We start from the raw sequence: 19,868 nt of genomic DNA on the forward strand, positions 1-19,868 counted from the left end.
TTGAGCTCTTAATTAAAAAAAAAAAAAAAAAAAAGAGAGAGAAACAAAAGAAAAGTTTTAAAATATATGAAAATCTCTCGTGTCTTTATTCAGCATTTGGGATTTCTTCCAGGCACAGCTTCAGAGTGGCTCTGCAACAATGTGTTCTAGAGCAGAGTTTTCTACTTTTTCTGCCAGCGTGAAGCTGCTGCAAGGGTAAGTGCTTCACCTCCTCGATATTATTGCTCAGGGCTGATGGTTAACATCACTTTGGGCATCTGCAGCCTAACCCTCCCCACCTACTACAGACCAGTTACTCTAGAGAGCACTTTAAGTCTAAATCAGATTAAGGAGCACACAGAAGCACAACTAGGGAGAGTGCAGTGTGGGGGCAGGGAAGAGAAAATCTAATTCCATTTCCTTTCATACTCCCATTCACCCCATCTCCTTCCCAATCCCCTGTGCATTATCTGGGTAGCAATCTCACCATGCTTCTCTAGGCAAATCTGAGTCCAGTTAGAACTCAATAGTGGTGCTGGGCAGCAGGGACACAAAGGAATCAAACAGCCTGGTGACTAAGGTATAATGATAAAAGGAACTGAAGTAAATGTTTATTTTTATTGTTTTATTTTTGCTTAAAAACAAGCACACATCACCTGAAGTATGGCATAGGAGAGCAGGTCTATGGGACTTCACCATATATGACCCTCCCACACCTTGAACAAGCTTATAAAAATATGAAAAAAATAAAAGAAAAATCCCCACCTATGTTCATCTGCTCAAGACACAGAACTTGCTCACTGATCTTTTCTTTCTTCCCACTCCCTAAATGTATCCTGCATTAATGAGTCTTTGAATTTAGCTCTCACATTGTCAACAGTTTTTAGAACAACTAATATCTCACAGATGGAGAAGTTGTGGGGACCAAAAGGTATAAGGCTAGGATGATAAACAGAGAGATTGTCTGATCCCTCCAAGCTTGTGCTGTATTCCAGAATAAGTCTAGGAATGCTCTGACTGCAACTTGTTGGAATACCTGGAGTGTCTGAAGCTTACGGCACCCTTACGAAGTGACACCAGATAATATGGTGCTGGTAAAAGGACTGAAGATAAAACACAGGCCAGGTAGTACAAGTTGTGCTCCCTGTTCTTACCTCCTCTTCAAGCAGGCACACAAATACTGCCCCTAAGAAATCCAGTTGGTGGGCAATAGACACAAAACCAGAACCAGACGAGGGTGCTAACAGCATTACAGTTCACAGGAAGCTCAGCCTCAGAGGTTGTGCTAGCCTCTAAACTCTTGTTGGTTTTAAGAGGCTTTACGAAGCCACCAACCTTGTTCCCCAGATCATGCTCTCAGAGACCTGAAGTACACGAGCCCTCAGATACTACAAAAGTTACGTGGCCAGCATTGGGTTCATTCTCTTTGCTTGGCCAGCATGCACTCAGTAAGTATTCTAAGTCCATGGAAAATACAATTAACCTGAAGGAAAAAACAATAACAATAAATAAAAGCCACACATCTTGTGAGACAATAGCAAGCATCCCTTTGATCACCAGCTCAAAGTCAAGTGCTGCTTCTCGCCTTACAGAAAACGCAGTCCAATATAATGTCCAAGCATAACAACCACAAAAACAACAGAATAACAAAACCTCTTCCTTGCCTAAGCAATAGCAGAACTGGCAACAAAGAAATTACTTAAAATTTACTTACTGGCCTGACTTCACCAGTGGTGTTGGTATACTGACGGGCCAGACCGAAGTCTAACATGTAGCATTTCCTGTACGTTGAAGGTAAACGGCCCATGGCAAAATTGGACTAGACAAAAAGTAAAAAAAAAAAAAAAAAAGAATAAAAAAATAAGTGTGATAACAGCAACTTGGCTAAGAGCCACCATTTGTTGACAAAACGTTGTCATATAGCCTCACACACTGCTGGTGAAAACATGAGAGGAATTTTCAGAAACACCTCATGGTGCATCTTAAACACCATGACCTGCAGAATCACTGCCATACCAGCAAGTTCACTTCGCAGTTAAAATTTATCTGAAATTTAAATTTATCTGAACATTTGGGCATCTAAAAAAACAATGCTTTTGGTTCTTAGTAAATAAATTGACAACAAGGAAGTTGAGCAGCTCTCATTTAACTCCCATTTTGAAGTTGTGGCCTTTACCATACTGGATGGCTGCTAAAAGGATTTGTGGCCAGCCTCACTAGTGACAAGTTAGCTAACTTTTCAGATGAATCTGGTTGACCAAAACCAGCTGATTTTAAAAACAGTGAATTGAACAAGAAAGACTGTCATGGCAATAGTGTAGCAAGAGGTGTTCAGGTCAAGCAGTTAAGAGTTATGAGAAAGAGAATATGGCTCCTGCAGAGAGACTTGGAATCATTGTGCCTCACCTAGGCATCTAGATGACCAACACTGCAACTGTGTTTTCCAACACTGGAAACTGTGCTCCAATTGGCAGTTGCTCAGAAGAGATTTAAAGGATTATTTAGTTAATGAAATGGCATTTATTCAAGTGATAGGTCATAGTACAAGACATCCTTTCTAAATTCCTTTTATATAGTAGTAATTGGTTGGACTTCAGATGATTGCTCAGTCAGATTGTTTCCTCATGATCCTCACTGGGAGAAGTATGACTGACAGCTACTAATCCACCATGGATTGGTCTCTGCCAATAAAAACTGGTTTGCTATGCACTTAAAGGAATAACACTGATATAACACTGCCATTTTATGTTTATAGAAAATAGCCTGTGTGTCAGACAGAGGGAAAGTGCAAGGAAGCCTAAATGCCCTCATTGAAATATGTCCATGTTCAACCCACCAGGCTGTCTTTATTGACTCAAGTATAACAGACATACCACCAAAAGGCAAATTTCCAAAACAACGTACAGGCTTGATGTCACGATGCAGGAATCCCACGGAGTGAATGGCTTCTATTGACTCCAGAATCTGTTTGCCTAATCGCAGTGTTGTGCTCAGCGTGAAAGTCCCTCGAGGCTGACTTCTTCTGAGATCTGCAAGATTTCGGCCCTGAAACAATCAATACAATATTTAAACTACCATAATAAAGCAGAGAATTGCACAGCTGCAAGATCTAACATGTATCCTCCCAAAAGCAGAAATGCTAATTGGACATATTTACCTATGCCTCCTTTATTTCTTCTACATGGTCTTCCAATGCTTCATTTTAACTTTTAACTGATGAATTTGCTGATAAGAGGATATTAAACTGGTATCCTGGGAAGTCAGATGATCTATTATTTGGGAAATAGGCAAGGCAGGGGCAGCAGTGCCTCTGATTGTATAAGCCTAGCGCCTCCTTACTGTCAAACCCAGTCTACACAGAAGCTGAATTAAGAACAACCTTTGACCTTTCGCTGAGACAAGTAAAGATTAGAGCAGGACAAATATGATAAACAGGTCATGAAGCTATTTGTTACAGCTCATAGAAGCAGTTTCATCACAAATTCCCCAGCACACAACTGTCTGGCTCAAGTTCAAGTCACCATTGTCGTGGCAATGCTGCAGTGGGGAAAGCTGTCTATCAGGAAAGGACGATTTTTTCCACTGACTTTAAAAATACTTTTTCAAAAAAATTTACTTCCAATTAATTTCCAATTTACTTCCAATCAATTAAATTTCTGGAAAAAAAATCTAGCAGTACAGCATGAAAATAAAAACAATTTAACAACAAAAAAAAGGGACAGACTTAACACTAGAATCACGTGTTCTTTGATCCCTGTCATCTCAGTTTTGCTTATACCTCTTTTGATTTGTAAAGAGAAATAAGGTTTTTAAATTAGTATCTTCTATGACAGACTACCCCTCTAATCCACAGAACTAATGCAGGTTATCAACTGATCAAAACCATTGGGAATAAAAGTACACTGTTTCAGATTGTGTGCATCAAGAATAAGTTATGCAGACACATTGATTATCCCAATAATATAAAACCAGTTGATTCTGCTTCTGCAGAGACATATATGCCCACAATAAAAGTCCAGGCATATTCAAACAAAGTCCGCTGCAGAACATACATAAAAGATACCAAACATTTGATGAGAAAGCACAGGCTGTTCTCCAAACCAGTAAAATGCCACCTATTCATTCACCCATCTCCAATTGCCAAGTAAATAACTTGGACAGACGTTTAGGAGCCAACTGCAACTGGCTCTTTAGCTAAGACTAACTTTTCAAATTGGTTTCACCCCCGTCTTGCTCCAGGGATCTGGTGCCTTGAAAGCTACACTTGACAGACCAGCTAATACAGATTCAGCTAAGCAACTGCAACTGGTCCAAGTTTGTTCCTTAGTCTTATCTTTTTTTCTTTTTTTAACATTTCTGTGACATTTTACTAGAAGCAGTACAGATTTGTCATCATTATCCCGAAAGATCCTAGTTTCTAAACTGATGGCAGATTTCTTTCCCCTGTAAAGTGGTTCTTTGGACACTGATTTTTTTTCAGTAAGATTTTTTTCAGAGCTGTACATTGAAATGTTCCACAATTTTCCCCAGCTGGTTTGGAAAACAGTCTCAGATACCTGCTCTCTAGTCATGTGAAAGCTGTGATCATCCAATATTGCCCTCAGGAAAAGACTGGAGATTATTTTCCAAATAAATACAACCAGGCAGGCTGAGAAACGGAGCAGATGCAATGAGTTGCATGGCTTAGACTGGAAGCTTCAGTCCGTGTGAGCAAAGAGAAAGGGGTAATTGCAGTACACTACAGCCAGAAGGATGCATGATAAACCACGTGGTGGCAGACCTTGAAGTTGAAGGGGAATTTTAGCCTGAAGAGTGATGGTGCAAAACGAGCTCTGCTTTAAGCAGCAAAGCCTTCATTAACAAATAATGAAATACATTTTATCTTTGCTGACTCCACACGCTCAGCTACATAGTCCAGAACAGACTAGAAAATAAGAGATTCTGTGCAAAGAATTTTTCCCCCAAGGAATAGTCATCTTCAACAGGCTTGTTAAGGGCAGGGTTGGGGTTAGAAGTCTTGTCATACAATGAGCTCCAGATTAGCCTTGTCAAGAATCATATTCACACTCACACTGCAGCCACGGTCAGGGTTGGTTAGAGAGCAAAAGGTTTTGTTCTGTCCATAACATCAGCAGTTGGGATGCCAACACTGCATAAAAGGCAAAGCCAAGCACTTCAAAAAAGTGAGAAGCATATTTTAAAGAAGCACTGGAGTCTGCTGATGTCTATTTTACCTCATTCAGCATTTAATTAAAAATAACCTTCCAGTTTATGCAGCAGCTTACTTCTTGTTGCTTACTAATTCATCCTTCTCACTTCAGCATGTACTGTCACCCAGATTATACAAAAAGAAACACAACATGGGCTGTAAGCTCTTCAGGAGAAGGGTGGGCTTGTATGGTGTAATCATACAGTGGTTTGTATAGCAAAGCCCTGATCATACAAGCTACAAGGGAGTTAGGACAAGTTCCCTTTCAACTCCTCTGACAGGTGATGAGACAGGCTAGTTTCCAAAACAATTATGTCAGAAAAAAATAGTTTTAATTTCAAAGTATTCCCCTTGAGATGGGAATCTCCTTCCTCCCTTAAAGGCCTTTCTTGCATGTGTTTTTGATTCAGGTGTATCTTCCACTTGCTCCCCTCCAGCTCTTTCTCCTATGACTGTAATACTGAAAACAAAAGCTTCTTTCATGGAAAAAAAATAATAATCTGCTTTTGTGACGTTACCACCACATTCGGGCTGTGAAGACCTAACTACGTGCGTTTACTTGGTAAAGTCTCATGCTCAACCCTGCAGCTCTTGGTGTTCTGTAGACAGACCCATACAACCCTTCATCTGGCTACCTCCAACAGGAGTAACTGGCTGTCTAGAAGTATGGTGACCATATGCCAGCTATCCAAATGTTTACCCTGGTTGACTTAGTATCTGCGGTGCACAAACAGGAGAAAAAAACCTTCCACAGCAGACACCATGCTACTGCTGAGCTTGGTAGAGATGGAGCCAGAGATCATTCTCGTTCACAGAGAAGACTGCTGCTGGTATGATACCAGTGGCCCCGATCACACTTGAGCCCTGATGCAAGACACATTTTAAATGCTCTATCACAGCTCAGCAGGCGATAGTTCAAACAGCTGCCACTGCTGCAAGATGTTGTGGGTAGCTCCAGCAAGCATTCTAGATTGAGTGCTTTCCCTAGAAATTTGTCAGAGACATTTTAAACAGAAAAGTGGAGCTATGAAATATCTTAGCACGTCTTGACAACTGGAGGTACCCCAAGGGATATCACAGCAACACCACCCCTTCTCACTGTCTTCCATTCCACCCACTTCCTATGTTCAGCATAGTCTCTGCACCGGTGCTTGGCCTTATTCCTTCACTGTAAAACCTTCCCTGTGATGCCACCTCTATGGGATGGGGGAAAGACAGAAGAAGCACAGAACTCACCTGAAGTTGCATGACCACATAATTAAATTTTTCATTCCTTCCACAGCCAATAAATCTGCAAACATGATCCTTCCCTGCAAAGAAACAGAAACACACAGAACGGAACATAAGACAACGACCCTGTGATCACAACTTGTAGAAAAACGGTTTCTAAAAAGGGCTGGTAACCATAAGTGGCATCAGGCAGGGAGTTCTGCAGAACAGATTAATTTTGTTTTTACTTCCCAGCCCCACACTTCAAAACAGCAATTGACATTCAATAACAAAACTGATTCTGAAAACTGATTCTGGTTGCAGCATACCACAATACCAAACACTTGGCTCCTGATGAGGTTTCTAAGCAGGGAAGAGGGTGAATGTCATTGCATAGCTTTGCCCTGTACTTCTGTAGCGCTTGAGCAGTGGCAATTTTAATTAGTTTTTATACCAGAGCTTTTTTATTTTACTGCACTGCCTGTAATGCCCTTGGGACCTTGCTATTGCTCTCATAGGCCGGTGGCACCAAAAACCGCGTAGGACACCAAGACGTGACAGAATAGGGAACTGGAGGGCAGCAGGAAGCAAACAAGCATCTCTCAACCCAGAGAACCGGAGCTTTGACCAAAACAATGCACACAGAGTCCACCCATTTCAGTAGGAGCATCAGGGGCCTGCTCCTACAGGGCCCAGCAGCATCCCAGAGCAGAGCACCCACGCCTTCTCACCTACCACAAGGAGAGAACACTGCTGCTGGCAACCACTCTGCAGGAACAGAGGCCTTCTCCTTCTCCTTCTTATCCCTGGAGAACAGGCTTAAAACAGACAAGCCAATACCCCAACCCCAGCTCTACCTGTAGCCGGCTAGCTAAGCAGGAGGGTATGGTTAGGAAAAGATATTCAGATGAGGAAAGGTTTCTTATCAGGGCAGCCTCTGAGCTCTGCCTTGTTCTTTTTTCTCACATACTATGCCTAGGTGTGCCCATGAGTACTGGCTGCCACTGGTTTCCTGCCATCAATACATTCATTGCAAATTTAGTGTTGACTTTGACCTACTGATCCCTACAGGCTGAAGCCGCTTTTTCTAAGAGAAACTCTTTGAAACAGTGGATGCAGTGCATGCTCTGGCCCAGGTGTTATCAGGATCGAAGAGCCAACAAGCCTCAGCTGTCCCCATGATGTCCTGCCGCTGGTCCTTATACGGATGGAGACACTGCCTGCAGACGTGAAGGCAGCCTCCAAGCCAGATTCCTGGCTGCAAAGTCAACACATCTGAGTAGCTCCCGAAAGAACCAGCAGGTTTCTTTGGGAGCTTGCAATACCCATGTCCTCTGGCTAACACAACCTATGCAGGTCTGTGGACAGGCCAGCACAGGCTCATGCTCACTCCAGAGCTGACTCTCAAACCCATACAGACTTACACGGAATAGTTTGATGCTCTTACAAACCCCAAGTCCCACTCTGTTTGTTTAGCCTTGCAGAGCACCAGGAAATGGATATTGAGGCAACAGACAAAACAATGACTGTTTTTACTGGCAATGAGAGCTGCTGTGTGCTAGAAAGGGTAAATGACTCAAGTTTTTACTTGCTTTTATTGTTTTAAGTGATTGTAAAGCACTCCCAGCAAGTATACCGTGTGCTTTTCCTTGCTCTAAAACTAGACAAGAATGTCAAAAAACAATCCTCTGACAGGGAGAATCTCAAACCATTTGTTTCAAAGGAATAGGGGTGCTACTGTTTGATACACTTGACTGTGATTTAAGATGCATCCCTGCTGACAGTATGGCCACTTCAGATTTCAGCTATGTTCCCAAGAACTTTTTTTTTAATTTTTTTTTAAATCAGTTCACTCCATAACGTTGTTTTCTGGATCACCAAATTTTACAGGAAGAAAAAATAATAGAATTTGTAACTGATTATCTGATAACACATTTCAGCTTTTTATATTTTTTGAAAAATAAATGATAACCTTATCTGCACTAAGGTTAATAAAACTGACAGGTCTTGATGACCTGTATCTCCAAACTGATTTTACTCTGAATCCTCTTTTCGAGCCTAAAATGGGCTCCTACCCGATCTGTTAGTTCTCAGAGAAGGAAAGGGAAAGGGAAAGGGAAAGGGAAAGGGAAAGGGAAAGGGAAAGGGAAAGGGAAAGGGAAAGGGAAAGGGAAAGGGAAAGGGAAAGGGAAAGGGAAAGAGACCATGCCAATTCAATTCCTACATGAAACAAAAGGAGCATAAGAGTGTAGAGAAACCAAGCCACATTTAGCAGTGGTGTATGTATATAGCCAGCTGGTCACATAGATGGGATAAATCCTTGCAGCATCAGCCCCTTTGGGTATCTGAGGCTTTTACTCATTTTTCAACTAAAGGAGGCATCGGTATACAATTGTTTGCTCTCTTGGAGGGGTTCATGCCATGCTGAAGTAGCAGATGGAGGATGAGAGTCAGGCGTGACTTTGGGATTCCTGCAGATCAGTCCTGCAGCTGATCAAAATTATGTAGCACAAAAATAATCATGTTAATAACCTACTGTGCAGTCAAGATGATGGGACTGTCATACTTTCCTTTAAGGCAGAAGGAAACAGCCCTCTTTCCTCACACATGCCCTCCACAAGCATGAAGATCATTTGTTCCACTGAACAGCCATTCTGGTATTACAGAAGATCACAAGCTACACTTTGTGCATTTCGGTATTTATTACTAAAACAAAGCATATACCTTACCATAAGGTAAAGAAACAGAGTAAGAGATTATGAATAGTTTTATCCCTTTAACTAAAAAGCTAACATAGGCTGGAGGAATAAGTCAGCTCAATGTTAACAAACACAAACCTGAAAAAAGTTTGAAAGAACATGTGTTTTATTTTGTTTCACACATATTTATTTCTCTAGGCATTTAGAGAATGCAGTACTTTAATGTTCACCCACAGAAAAATATATTTTTTCCTACTACTACTTTTAAATTAAAATGAACATTAAAAGTCACCCATAGACTACTGCGTAAGAAACAAAAATATTTCAGTTACTGAAATGGTCTTTATGATCCCTGTTCTGAAGGAACTCAAATTATACTCAATAACCATGTCCTAATGTATAAAACTAAAACCACAAACTGGAAAGCCCTTCTACCATAGGATATATATTCATCATCTTGTAGAGATACAATTAAAAAAAAAAGCAGTTTAATACTTTAAAAAGTCCATTACATTAAAAACCTTCATTACACAGCTCTGAAAAAATTAAATGGCAATCTTTTTTTGAGTATATTTTTCTACACAGATCAGTTTCAAAGTACTGGTAAGCAGTATTCCTTCTGATCTACACCTTCGAGTTTTTAAATATTCCTAATGTATTTTCAAGACAACAATGAAACCAATAAAATAAATAGTAAGAAAGAAATATGTGACATTGCTGTTGCAACTTGAAGCTTTTTTTTTTTTTTTTTGTAACAGACGCCATATTTCCTGTATTTTTACCTGCACAAGAACAAATAACCAATCTTTCCTTGTAACAGGGTTTCAAGATTTAATCTTTAAAATGTATGCTAAAATTATTTTGTGATGCATCTCCATAGACGAGCTGTCTCATTGCTAACAGTCCACCAAAAGCATCTAGGAACCTTTCACTATATAAAATTCCATAAGTCTCACAGCAATTACTTTTACTCTCATAACTCTTACCCTTATGCATTCCAGCGTATCTTCTGCAGCACAAGACCAAAGCTAACATAAATCCACCAAGATGCTTGTGGGTAACGGAAAACATGACATTCAAAGAAAACATCAAAGAACTGGGTTTGTTCAGCTGTAAGAAGGTAGCAGATGGAAGATATCAGAGGTATCTGGTCAGAGACACCTCACAAGAAGCTGCAAAGATGAAGCCTGTCTTTTCTGGTGTTCAACAAGCTGCGAGGCAGGAAATTCTCATCAGGTACAAGGAAATTTCTTTTTCACAGTTAAGGTGTTCAAACCCTGGAACATGGGCCCAGAGAGGCTGTGAGCTCTTTATCTTTAGAGATAATTGAAAAATTTATTGGAAAAAGCCTAGAGCAACTGGATTTACGTGCCCGTGCTTTGAGCAAGAGGTTGTACTAGATACCTCCAGAGGTTCCCCTGCCAGCCTAAATTATCCTCTGGTTCTGTGGCAAATACTCTTTTTTTTTCTTTAAGATCTGTCTCTGGCATCAGCAGCAATGTCTGACCGGTCTAGTCACAAACTCAGTTTAACTTCAGAATCATCAGTCAAGTTTCTTTTTTTATTCAGGCAATATGAGTATTAAAACAATGGTATATCATGGGCTAGAAATAACCAGCATGGCACAGCCAGTGAGCAGCTCAACTTCAAGATAAACTGCATAGGAAAAGTCCAAGTAGTTACTTGACATAATTTGCTGCTAGTACATGCACAGATGCAGACACCTAGCTATACAACTGCATTCACTGGACTATGGAAACCTCATGCAGCTATTTCTCATGTTCATGCTTTATAACTATAATATACATTTTATACATATTCTCTATTTTTATTCACTTGTCAGCATCGTTGTCAGGTTTATCAGTTTAGCACAGATTTTGTATTTTGGGGGTAGCTGATGTCACTTCTGTACCAATATTCTAAAGAAATGGAGGATCCATCTTGAAACAATATGAGAGTTATGTTCACCATCTTCTAACTTTCATTGGAAATACCATCTGAAGCTTAACAAAGTTGACTAGATCACAGTTTTCTTTCCCCCGCAGTTTGCGAGTCTCCTCTCTGGCCAGACAAACTAGCTGACTTCAGGGACTTGTCAACTTGACTGGAAACAAGGAGTTCTGAACATAAAAGAAAACAAATTCAATGCTGGAAGTCCAATTTAAATAACTACATTATCCGATAGTAATCAACTATGATTTCATTAACTGGGTTAGCCTTACTATTGCTTCTGTAATAAATTAATGAACTAATGAACACACATAAAAACAAAAGGCTGGTCACCACCTTCTAATCCAAAAGCAAAACGTAAAATTGACTGACTTTGCATGGCATCATTTCATCTGCTTGTGTCCCAAGACCACTAAAAGCTTCAGGATGACCAACCACTAATATATTCCACACAGGGCAAGGCAGAAAAGTGAAAAGTGAAAGAGCAAGAATTTAGCGCAGCCTCAAAAAGTGTATTTTAAACCCCTTTCATCCATCCCATGTCCCTCCCCAGTCTTGTGAGGCCATGGTGACCAAATGCCCGTGCATTCAAACACCCACAGGAACCTTTCACATGGCAAAATACAGTGCCAGGCACAGAGGCTACAGCTACTTCAGGTGTCTGAATCTGCCTCCCTGTGTTAGCCCAACACCTGACAAGAGTAACTTACCCTGCTTTCCTGTCTTCACAGACAGCTTGGTTACATCAGCCTAACAAAATGCTATAGAAACATAAAAAGTGGTAACGAAAGTAACAGAAACTGAATTGCTGGGAGTTAAGATACCACCTTAACAAGTCACAAATGCAAAAAGAAAAGACTAGGTCTGGCAACAAGAAAAAAACAAGCAAGATCCCTTTTCTTCCCTTCTTTTATTGGTAAATCCTTACCTGTCCAACCCCTAGCAGTAAATGGTGAACAAGCAACACAGAACTGCTTCACTATGCGCTGTAATAAAACCAGGCACTCAAAACTACAATGCCTGTGACCAGGCTGCATCTTGCACAACTACTCAATATGCAGAAGATCTCTGCACTGCAGAATAAAATTAATCAGAGTCCTACGCAATGAGATTGGTTACACTGAAAAGAAGGCATTTACAAAGAAAACATCACACTAAGCAGTGCTCAGGAATATCTGGCTGTCGAGTGAGGTCAAAGGCAAGTACGCAGGACCCCACAGCCTCATACCAGGAAAAAAATAACTGTGGTAGATTAACAGAAATTGCTCAGCACCAGAACGGTATGGCCAATTTAATTAACCATCTAGCCACTCTGTTAGGCTGCTCCAAGAACAATTTTATCAAAGAAAAGTGAATGTTGTGGCCACATCCATATTTTGGGGACCTGCAGATCAGGAGGCATCCGAAGCACATGCCTTGTGAGAGATCCTTTTGTACCATTCCAGTCTTACAAGCCCACAGAGTGCTTCCAGAAAGGCATATCAAGAAGTGGGTAAGGACACGAGGAACACATCTGAATTTAAAGCATCTACTGCTGGGCCTCACACAGTCCCTATCTAGCATCTACAGAAGACAGTGCCTGGTGCATTAAGTGCAATAAAATGGCTTCCACAGGCCTCTCTGCAGCAGCCAAAAGCAGGAAAAAATAACAACTGAATTTAATAATGGATACTGATTACTATTTCTATGACGGAGGTTGCTGTTGAAAATCCACCCTGATACCGAAAGAGCCCAGGCCAAGCACCTCAAAAGCTGTGCTAGCGCTCTTCTGACAGAGCCCTTTATTCTGTTAACCCCAAAGACTTCAGAGATGGGAGACAGAGTCAGTAGTCACTGACAGTATTTCACAGATGTCCCTTTGTCAGCTGAATTTTGCTCCACAGCAAAACTCCACAGTGGGGAAATAAAGTCCCAGAAAGAGCAGGCAGGCGTCCGTCTGTCTGCATTCCAAAGGGTTAGAAAAGCACTGAAGATATGGAAAAACGTCATCTAGAAGTCAAAGGATTCTTCCTTCCAAGTGGTAAATGACAAAATACCGTCTTTTTTTTTTTTTTTCCTCTACAATTCTGAAGAACAGGACTCAGACTCCTTATTTGTAACAGTAAGGAGGTCTTAAAGCAAGCTCCCATACTGCCTCATATATACACAATTGCCACGTCAGTGCTGTTCACACAGTGAGTTTGGGTTAATGTAATCTTTTTCTGAGCAAATAGACACAGAAGATCCACTCCAGATGCACATAAATATTTCCCAAATCCTAAAGGAGGCAGAGTCCACACCAACAACTTGTCCCTCAGACAGCATCAAACCACTTCCATGTTGTGGAGAAAGAGAGTTACTCAGACCAAGGGACTGGATTAAAGTTAACCCAAAGCAAAATCCTCACACCACACACAGTTTATAGTGTAAAATCCCAAAGCCAAATACAGTGAAGATGTAGAGGCCCTCAGCACCTGCTACAATCTACTGATCTGATCATATTGTACTGCTTACTAACGCAGACATAGCTTTCATGCTTACTAATGTAGACACTGACAGCCCTGCAAAGCCTCTTGCTCCCTGGATAAGCAAGGTGCAAATTCACTTAGCCATACAGATCTTATTTCCATTCACTTTTTAACAAAAGTTATCTAAAGCCTTGTCTACACAGCAAAATGTAATGCAGCTCTAACTAAACCAGCAACCTTCCCTGCTGGAGGCAAGTTTTATCTGCAAGAAGTATTTTGATAATGCAGCTTAGACTTGGTTTCAAAATGCTTGACTGCAATATAGATAAAATACAAACTGAGGTTAAAACCATGTGCAAGTGGTACTATCACGCAAGATTATCTCAAGTGAGGAAAACTCTACAATAATGATTAAAGTAATAAAATAAGAGCTTGGCACTAAAATAGCATTCCTCTAACAGAGAAGCTGTGTTCACGTGGAAGTTCAGCCTGAAGAAGAGAAGGCTCCAGGAAGACCTCATTGCAGCCTTTCAGTACTTAACAGCAAAGGACTCTACCTCCATAATACATGCAGTGCCATCCCAAGTACATGAGATGTCAAAGGTCATAATCGTGTGGCCACTGATTCCACAACGATTTATAGTTGCCTGAATATCACCATGTGGTGAGAATTCAGGTAACTTTTCAATCTTGTTTCACCCAAAGCCTAGAAGGAGACTGTTGCTGGTACTTCCCAGTCCCAACACAACATAAAGACTTGAGAAGCGGGCCAGAAGGTGACCCAGGATCCTTGCAAGTAACAAGCCAGCAAGAACTTTGCCTTTGGCAAAAACATTACATCTAAACAGATAAAGAAAAGGCCTTATACAGCTAGAAATATCAAATCAGTTAAGATCAGAACAGAATGGCTCTACAAGGCTGCCAAGAGATACTGAAGTGGCAGTGATCTCTCACAGCCAAGCACATGTGTCACAGAATCATTTGGGTTGGAAGGGACCTCTGGAGGTCATCTAGTCCAACCCCAATGCTTAGGCAGGGTCAGCTAGAGCAGGCTGTCTGTGATTGCATCCAGATGGGTTTTGAGTATCTCCAAGGACACAGGCTCCACAACATTTATAGGCAATTTGTGCCAGCATTTGACCACCCTCACAGAAAAAAAACAAAAACAAACAAACAACAGCACGCACCACCACACACCACAGCGTTCATTAGAAAGTACACAGACTCTCTAGCAGGGAGTCTTGAAGTTCGTCTGCAGTATGGGTTAATGGCCAGCTCAAACTCTGTAAAGCTCTAACAGCTTGCAAGACCATGATCACAAGCTCTGAAAAAAAGCAGCAGCTCATTAGTCCTTTGTTGTTTTATTTAGGTATCACACCAACATTAAAGCTGTACTACTTAAGAGGGACTGCAATGCTCAATCCTACCAGAAAAGTACAGAAGCATTTTACACAACAACGATCCCTTGCTTTTTACCTGGAAAAACGTGAACTCACTCTATAATCTATGGTAATGCCACTAACCTACCCCCTTCTACCAAATGTTCGGCAAAAGTCAGTCTCTCCTTTTCTGAAACGTTTCTCACCTTTCCCTAACAGCTCACTGTGAAAACATACACAATACGTGATTCCCAACTCTCTCAACCTTATTTCTTATTTTAACTTTATAATTTATTTTAGTAAAGCATTTGGGGATTAACCTTGAACCAAAAAAAGCTAAACTCTTCACAGAGCAGCTTGATTTGTACAAACATGGCTGAAGTAATTTGTAATTCTTAAATGCTGGATAGCTGATGCATAGCCAATTGAGCTGCTTCTGTCATTTCAGTCCCCTTGCATTTGCTAACTGCTTTGCCAATTTTCTCCTCCCACCCTGCCCCACACCTCTAAATTCCCAGGCTCATCCTGTGTACAACTTTGGCTGCTTTTCAAGCATTTATATTTTCAACAATAAACACTGATGGAAAAGTATGAGCATTAATTAGTTAACTCCCTGAATATTCTCTGATGCTAGCTCTGATATGGTGACTTCAGGTCATGCTTTTCAAGCATTCCCTGCTCTGGATATAGCGTGTATTGACACAAGCCAGCACGATAGCATCTTCTCTTGGTGTTCTAATAATCTGCTGTTCTACAGTCACACCCCTCATCACAGTGAGCAGTGCTTTGAGACTTCAGCCACCTGCTCTGCTGTTCTAAGACAGCCTCTGTGTACCCGGCCTTTTAGAGATGAACAGCAAGTTTTCTCTTGATGATATGAATTGATTTCTCCTTTGCTTTGATTCCATTTACCAAGCACAGATGCATCTATTATAATACAGCCTATTCCAAAAAGGCTTTATCAGTCCTCCTCCTAGAAGAGCTGAACTGTGGAAAACTATTTGACTTTCCAAAATAATTCATTGACCTTTCCCTAAGGTCAATGTGACACAGCCATTAACCCCATTTCAAAAGACCTACAACCCTCTAATTCAACCATCTCTGGAGATTTTGTGCAAGGGCAGAGATACAGGTATGGACACAGGGCCACAACACTATCTCTGAAATATGAGCCTTGGTGACAAGTATATTACTCACTGCCTCATGAAAAGGTGTTTTCCCAGCTCAGATGGGAACCCTGCAAAAGAGAACATCCCTTCTAAAGGCATATTCTACTAGAACATGCAAACTGTACCTGCCAATAGCCGCCCTTGCCTTCACAAGGAAATCAGTGCACAATGCACTTTTGCAAAGAGCAGTTCTCAACTCCTCAAAGGCAGATTTGGAAATTCCTTTTCTCAATCCTCCTATGGCTGTCAGTTTTTAGTAGGAGCCCCCTTACTGCTCCTTCAACCAGAAAGAACTGTTGCACTTCTTGTGCTCATCTACTATTCAACCAATTTACATGGAGAGTCCTTCGTGCTCACAGTGCTTTGTCACAACCACTGCCCTCGCCCTTTGGGAGGTAATCAGGTAACCTTATTTCTTAGTCAGACATCACTTGCTCTGTTCCTTATCATCTAATCATTATCACTAGACAGAATAGACCAGTGTACCAATAGCTCAGTGTAAGTCTCCTTGATGTTATAGCCTGGCAAACAAAAATAGCCCCTGTAGTTGGAACTCACTTGACACTGTGCAGAATGTAGTAACTTTTTGAGCTGAATCATTTAACGTAACATTGCATGTAGATGCAAGCTGAAGAGAAAGGTATAAAAAGCATTTGCAACTTTGGTTTCTAATTGTTAACATGCTCGGTGACCTTCACCCCTTCAGAGTTCAAAGAGCCTTCTGCCTTACCTTGCAGCTTCTTCAGGACAGCCACTTCCATCTTGAGAACTTGCTTGGGCTGCTGGGCTGATTCCACCTTCAAGGCCACATTCTCCCGGGTCAGCAGATCCATTGCCTCGTAAATCTCCCCAAAGCCACCGCCACCAATCTTCTTCAACTAGAAGAGAACAAGGAGGTTTGGTACAGTGCACAAGAGAGATGACATCAAATTGGCTCTCACAGAGACAGGCACTAGCTTCTTTAATGCATAGGCAGGAACAAATTCAGCTCCCAATCTGTGCTGTGCCTGAATCCCTTTACTACACAGTTAGGCAAAAGTCCAGCTGCCCACTTGACTGTGCTATGTATAAATTCTTTGCTGTACAACAAAAAACAAGCCCAGCAAGTGATGACGTAGATATCTAAAGCAAATGATAATGCCTATTACGTCAATAATGTTCTTGCCAAAGCAAAAGGAAAGATCCCTTAAGGAGATAGTAGAAAGACTATCCAGAGTGTGGCAGATATAAACTGTCATTCTCCCTCCACACGCCGGTCGCTGAGCAACTCTGTCTTTCCTGGGAAGTGATCCCTTGATTCTCCTTCTGCTAAGATTTGACAAGATACATGTATGTAGGTACAGATATGCACATGGGATATGCACATGGATGTAAGACAGACTCCTCAGGTGCTGCAAGTGTTAATGTCCATGCCAGGAGAATATATATTTTTTTTAATTTCTCATTCTCTTAAATGTTTGAAGCACGCTATGCTGCACAGGAACAACTTCAAGTTCACAGCAGAGCTAGATCAGGGCTCATTTGATTCACTTAGCACTTATTCACTGAACCTAACTGCAGCCCTTCCTTTCAGCAGTCTGCTTTCACGGTGTTCACAACTGCTCTGGAAGCCCTGAGGACTGCTCGTTTCCAACAGCAGCAGTAACATTTGAAGAGGAAAAGAAGCTTAAATTAGCCAGACGCTCAAACATGCATCTTACACAATATTTGACGAGGTTTAAATGGTATTTGGGTGTCTTCTGCATCACAGAAGGCCTGTCCTGTGCATCTGTCCAGTTTGCTGAACAAAGGTCCCTGCCTCTCAAGGGCAGTTTTTTTTTTTTTTTTTTTCTTCTTAAACCATCTGCTTTTCTGGCTCCCAAGTCAAGAAAAACAACTCTGCATGATAGCTGGGACAAGAGTTTGTAGAACTTCCAGCATTAACACCCTAAGTATTGTCTCTGAAGATATTTTTGGATAACCCTTAGAGAGTTGCTATCCAGAGTCACTCTTCTCTTTTTACCTATTATTTTTCCTCACAACATTCCTCTACTGGCTACACAGGCATATCCACACCGTAAACATCCCAATATCTAGGTCATCACATATTATTCATAAATTATTACGGTGCAGCCCTACTTCTACTTGGAAATTCATACTGAGCTGGCTATTAAAAATCCTTCTATCAAAACAATGCTACATTCAGCATAGCAACAACATGACAGCTAATATCTCCAGATTCATTGGATCTTCTGTTCACCGGCATATTAATGAGAAGGAAGATGTGAAAGGGACAGCAAAAGCTGCAGAAGGCAAAAAGTTTAGCTGGGACCTGGGAGGACTTTGAAGGAAGATGAAAGAAGTCTCAGTGGGAAAACGCACAGCAACACAAAACAAAAGTCACCAGTAATAAATGTAACATAACATAGCAGGATCAGAGAAGAAACACAGGCTACACAAACATCTTGTCAGGTTGTAAATTCAAGAAATTGATCTTAGAAGAAATATCCCTGAGCCAGCAGAGATCCAAACAAAGATGCTTTTCCATTCACTGCCCTTAACAGGGACAGTTACCAAGTCCAACAGAGTTGTCAAAATGTAAAGCTATTACAGTATAAATACAGTCACATAATTAGGATCATTGCCCACTATAAGCATCTGTAGCAAGGTCTTGTTAAGTACAATGTGCAATATGTGATCGCTTTGCTATTAGAGGCTCTCACAGAGCTAAGAGTGGTTCATTTCAGGATTAAGAGAATGATTAGGAGCCTGGAAAAAATAAGGACAGACTAGGACCGCTACCTCAGAAGAAACAGAAGAAAATGTGCATCAGAGAAACAGGTTCAGGAAGAAAGGTACAGGTACTGAGACTGCTCACCTGGGAAAACAACAGAACTTGAGGACCGATGAAAGCCCACAAAGCAACAAATGCAAGATGATGTGAGATCAAGACTAGAGTTTCTGCTGAATCAGAAAATTGATTTTATGCACACGTTCCAGTCAGTGGATGCAACCTCACTGCCCGAGAGCTCTCAAGCTGTCTCTCCTTCCTCGTATTTTTTCCTCAATCTCTTACAGAAATTATTCTCTGGCACACTTTTCCCAGCACACCAGATGGTCCTATTCATCATACCAGCACTGCCAACCTCCTTGATCTTTCAGCAACATCCAGAGGCCACCAGCAGCCATTTCCTTTTCTCTGTTGCTGAGCACGTGGTTTTATTGCAAGTCAAGGTCTTGGCTGATGTCAGGAGTTTACCACACAAGCATCTCCTCGTTGCTTGGATACTTTGGGGGAGTTCAGCATCTAAAATGAACTCTGCACAGCCTTCTGCAGGACACAGAAGAGAGATGGGCACACACCACTCAAGAAATGAATAAGGAAACTCTTAAATGCAAATTCAAGAAAGAGAAGGGAACATCTAATGAAAATCTCTTTCTTAAGTGGCAATCATGAGTCACCAGCCCTTGCTATGCCTCACTCCTCAGGGATAATTCTCATCTCATCCTTTTTCCTACTTTCCACAAGTCCGTAAGACTGAGATACAAACTGATGTCAATAGCAGGACTCACCCTACCTAAATGCATGAGCCTATAAGGAAACGGGGTGCCCAGGGTTCCATCACAGCCTGTCAAACAATTCATCCGACCAAATGCTGGTATCTATTTTCACTCACATGTAGACAAATAAATCAAGTAAGCTGCATCTCAGATGTACGCTTTCAGTCCTTTCAGTATGCCACGAGTGGCCACACCACCACACAGCTCATTGCAGCATTTCTTCCATTTCCTAAGAGCCTTCATGACACAAGGAGAACACTTTTACCGAAAAGCCGCGCTACTTGACT

General features: G+C 41.3%; 1 protein-coding gene across 2 annotated transcripts in view; it reads right to left on the reverse strand.

Annotated features, from left to right (window-relative positions):
* The window catches only part of TTBK1 (tau tubulin kinase 1), a 104,059-nt gene that overhangs the window by 64,415 nt on the left and 19,776 nt on the right, over window positions 1-19,868 (reverse strand). For both annotated transcript variants that reach the window (XM_082755774.1, XM_082755773.1), the window contains exons 3-6: window positions 16,772-16,919; window positions 6,425-6,498; window positions 2,884-3,024; window positions 1,694-1,798 (exon numbers count right to left, since the gene is read on the reverse strand). In XM_082755774.1, coding sequence (XP_082611900.1) covers window positions 1,694-1,798; window positions 2,884-3,024; window positions 6,425-6,498; window positions 16,772-16,919 — 468 coding nt within the window. The remainder of the gene's footprint in view (window positions 1-1,693; window positions 1,799-2,883; window positions 3,025-6,424; window positions 6,499-16,771; window positions 16,920-19,868) is intronic.

Source organism: Aythya marila (assembly GCF_965140915.1).
Source record: "Aythya marila genome assembly, chromosome: 3".
Classification (NCBI taxonomy): Eukaryota; Metazoa; Chordata; class Aves; order Anseriformes; family Anatidae; genus Aythya; species Aythya marila.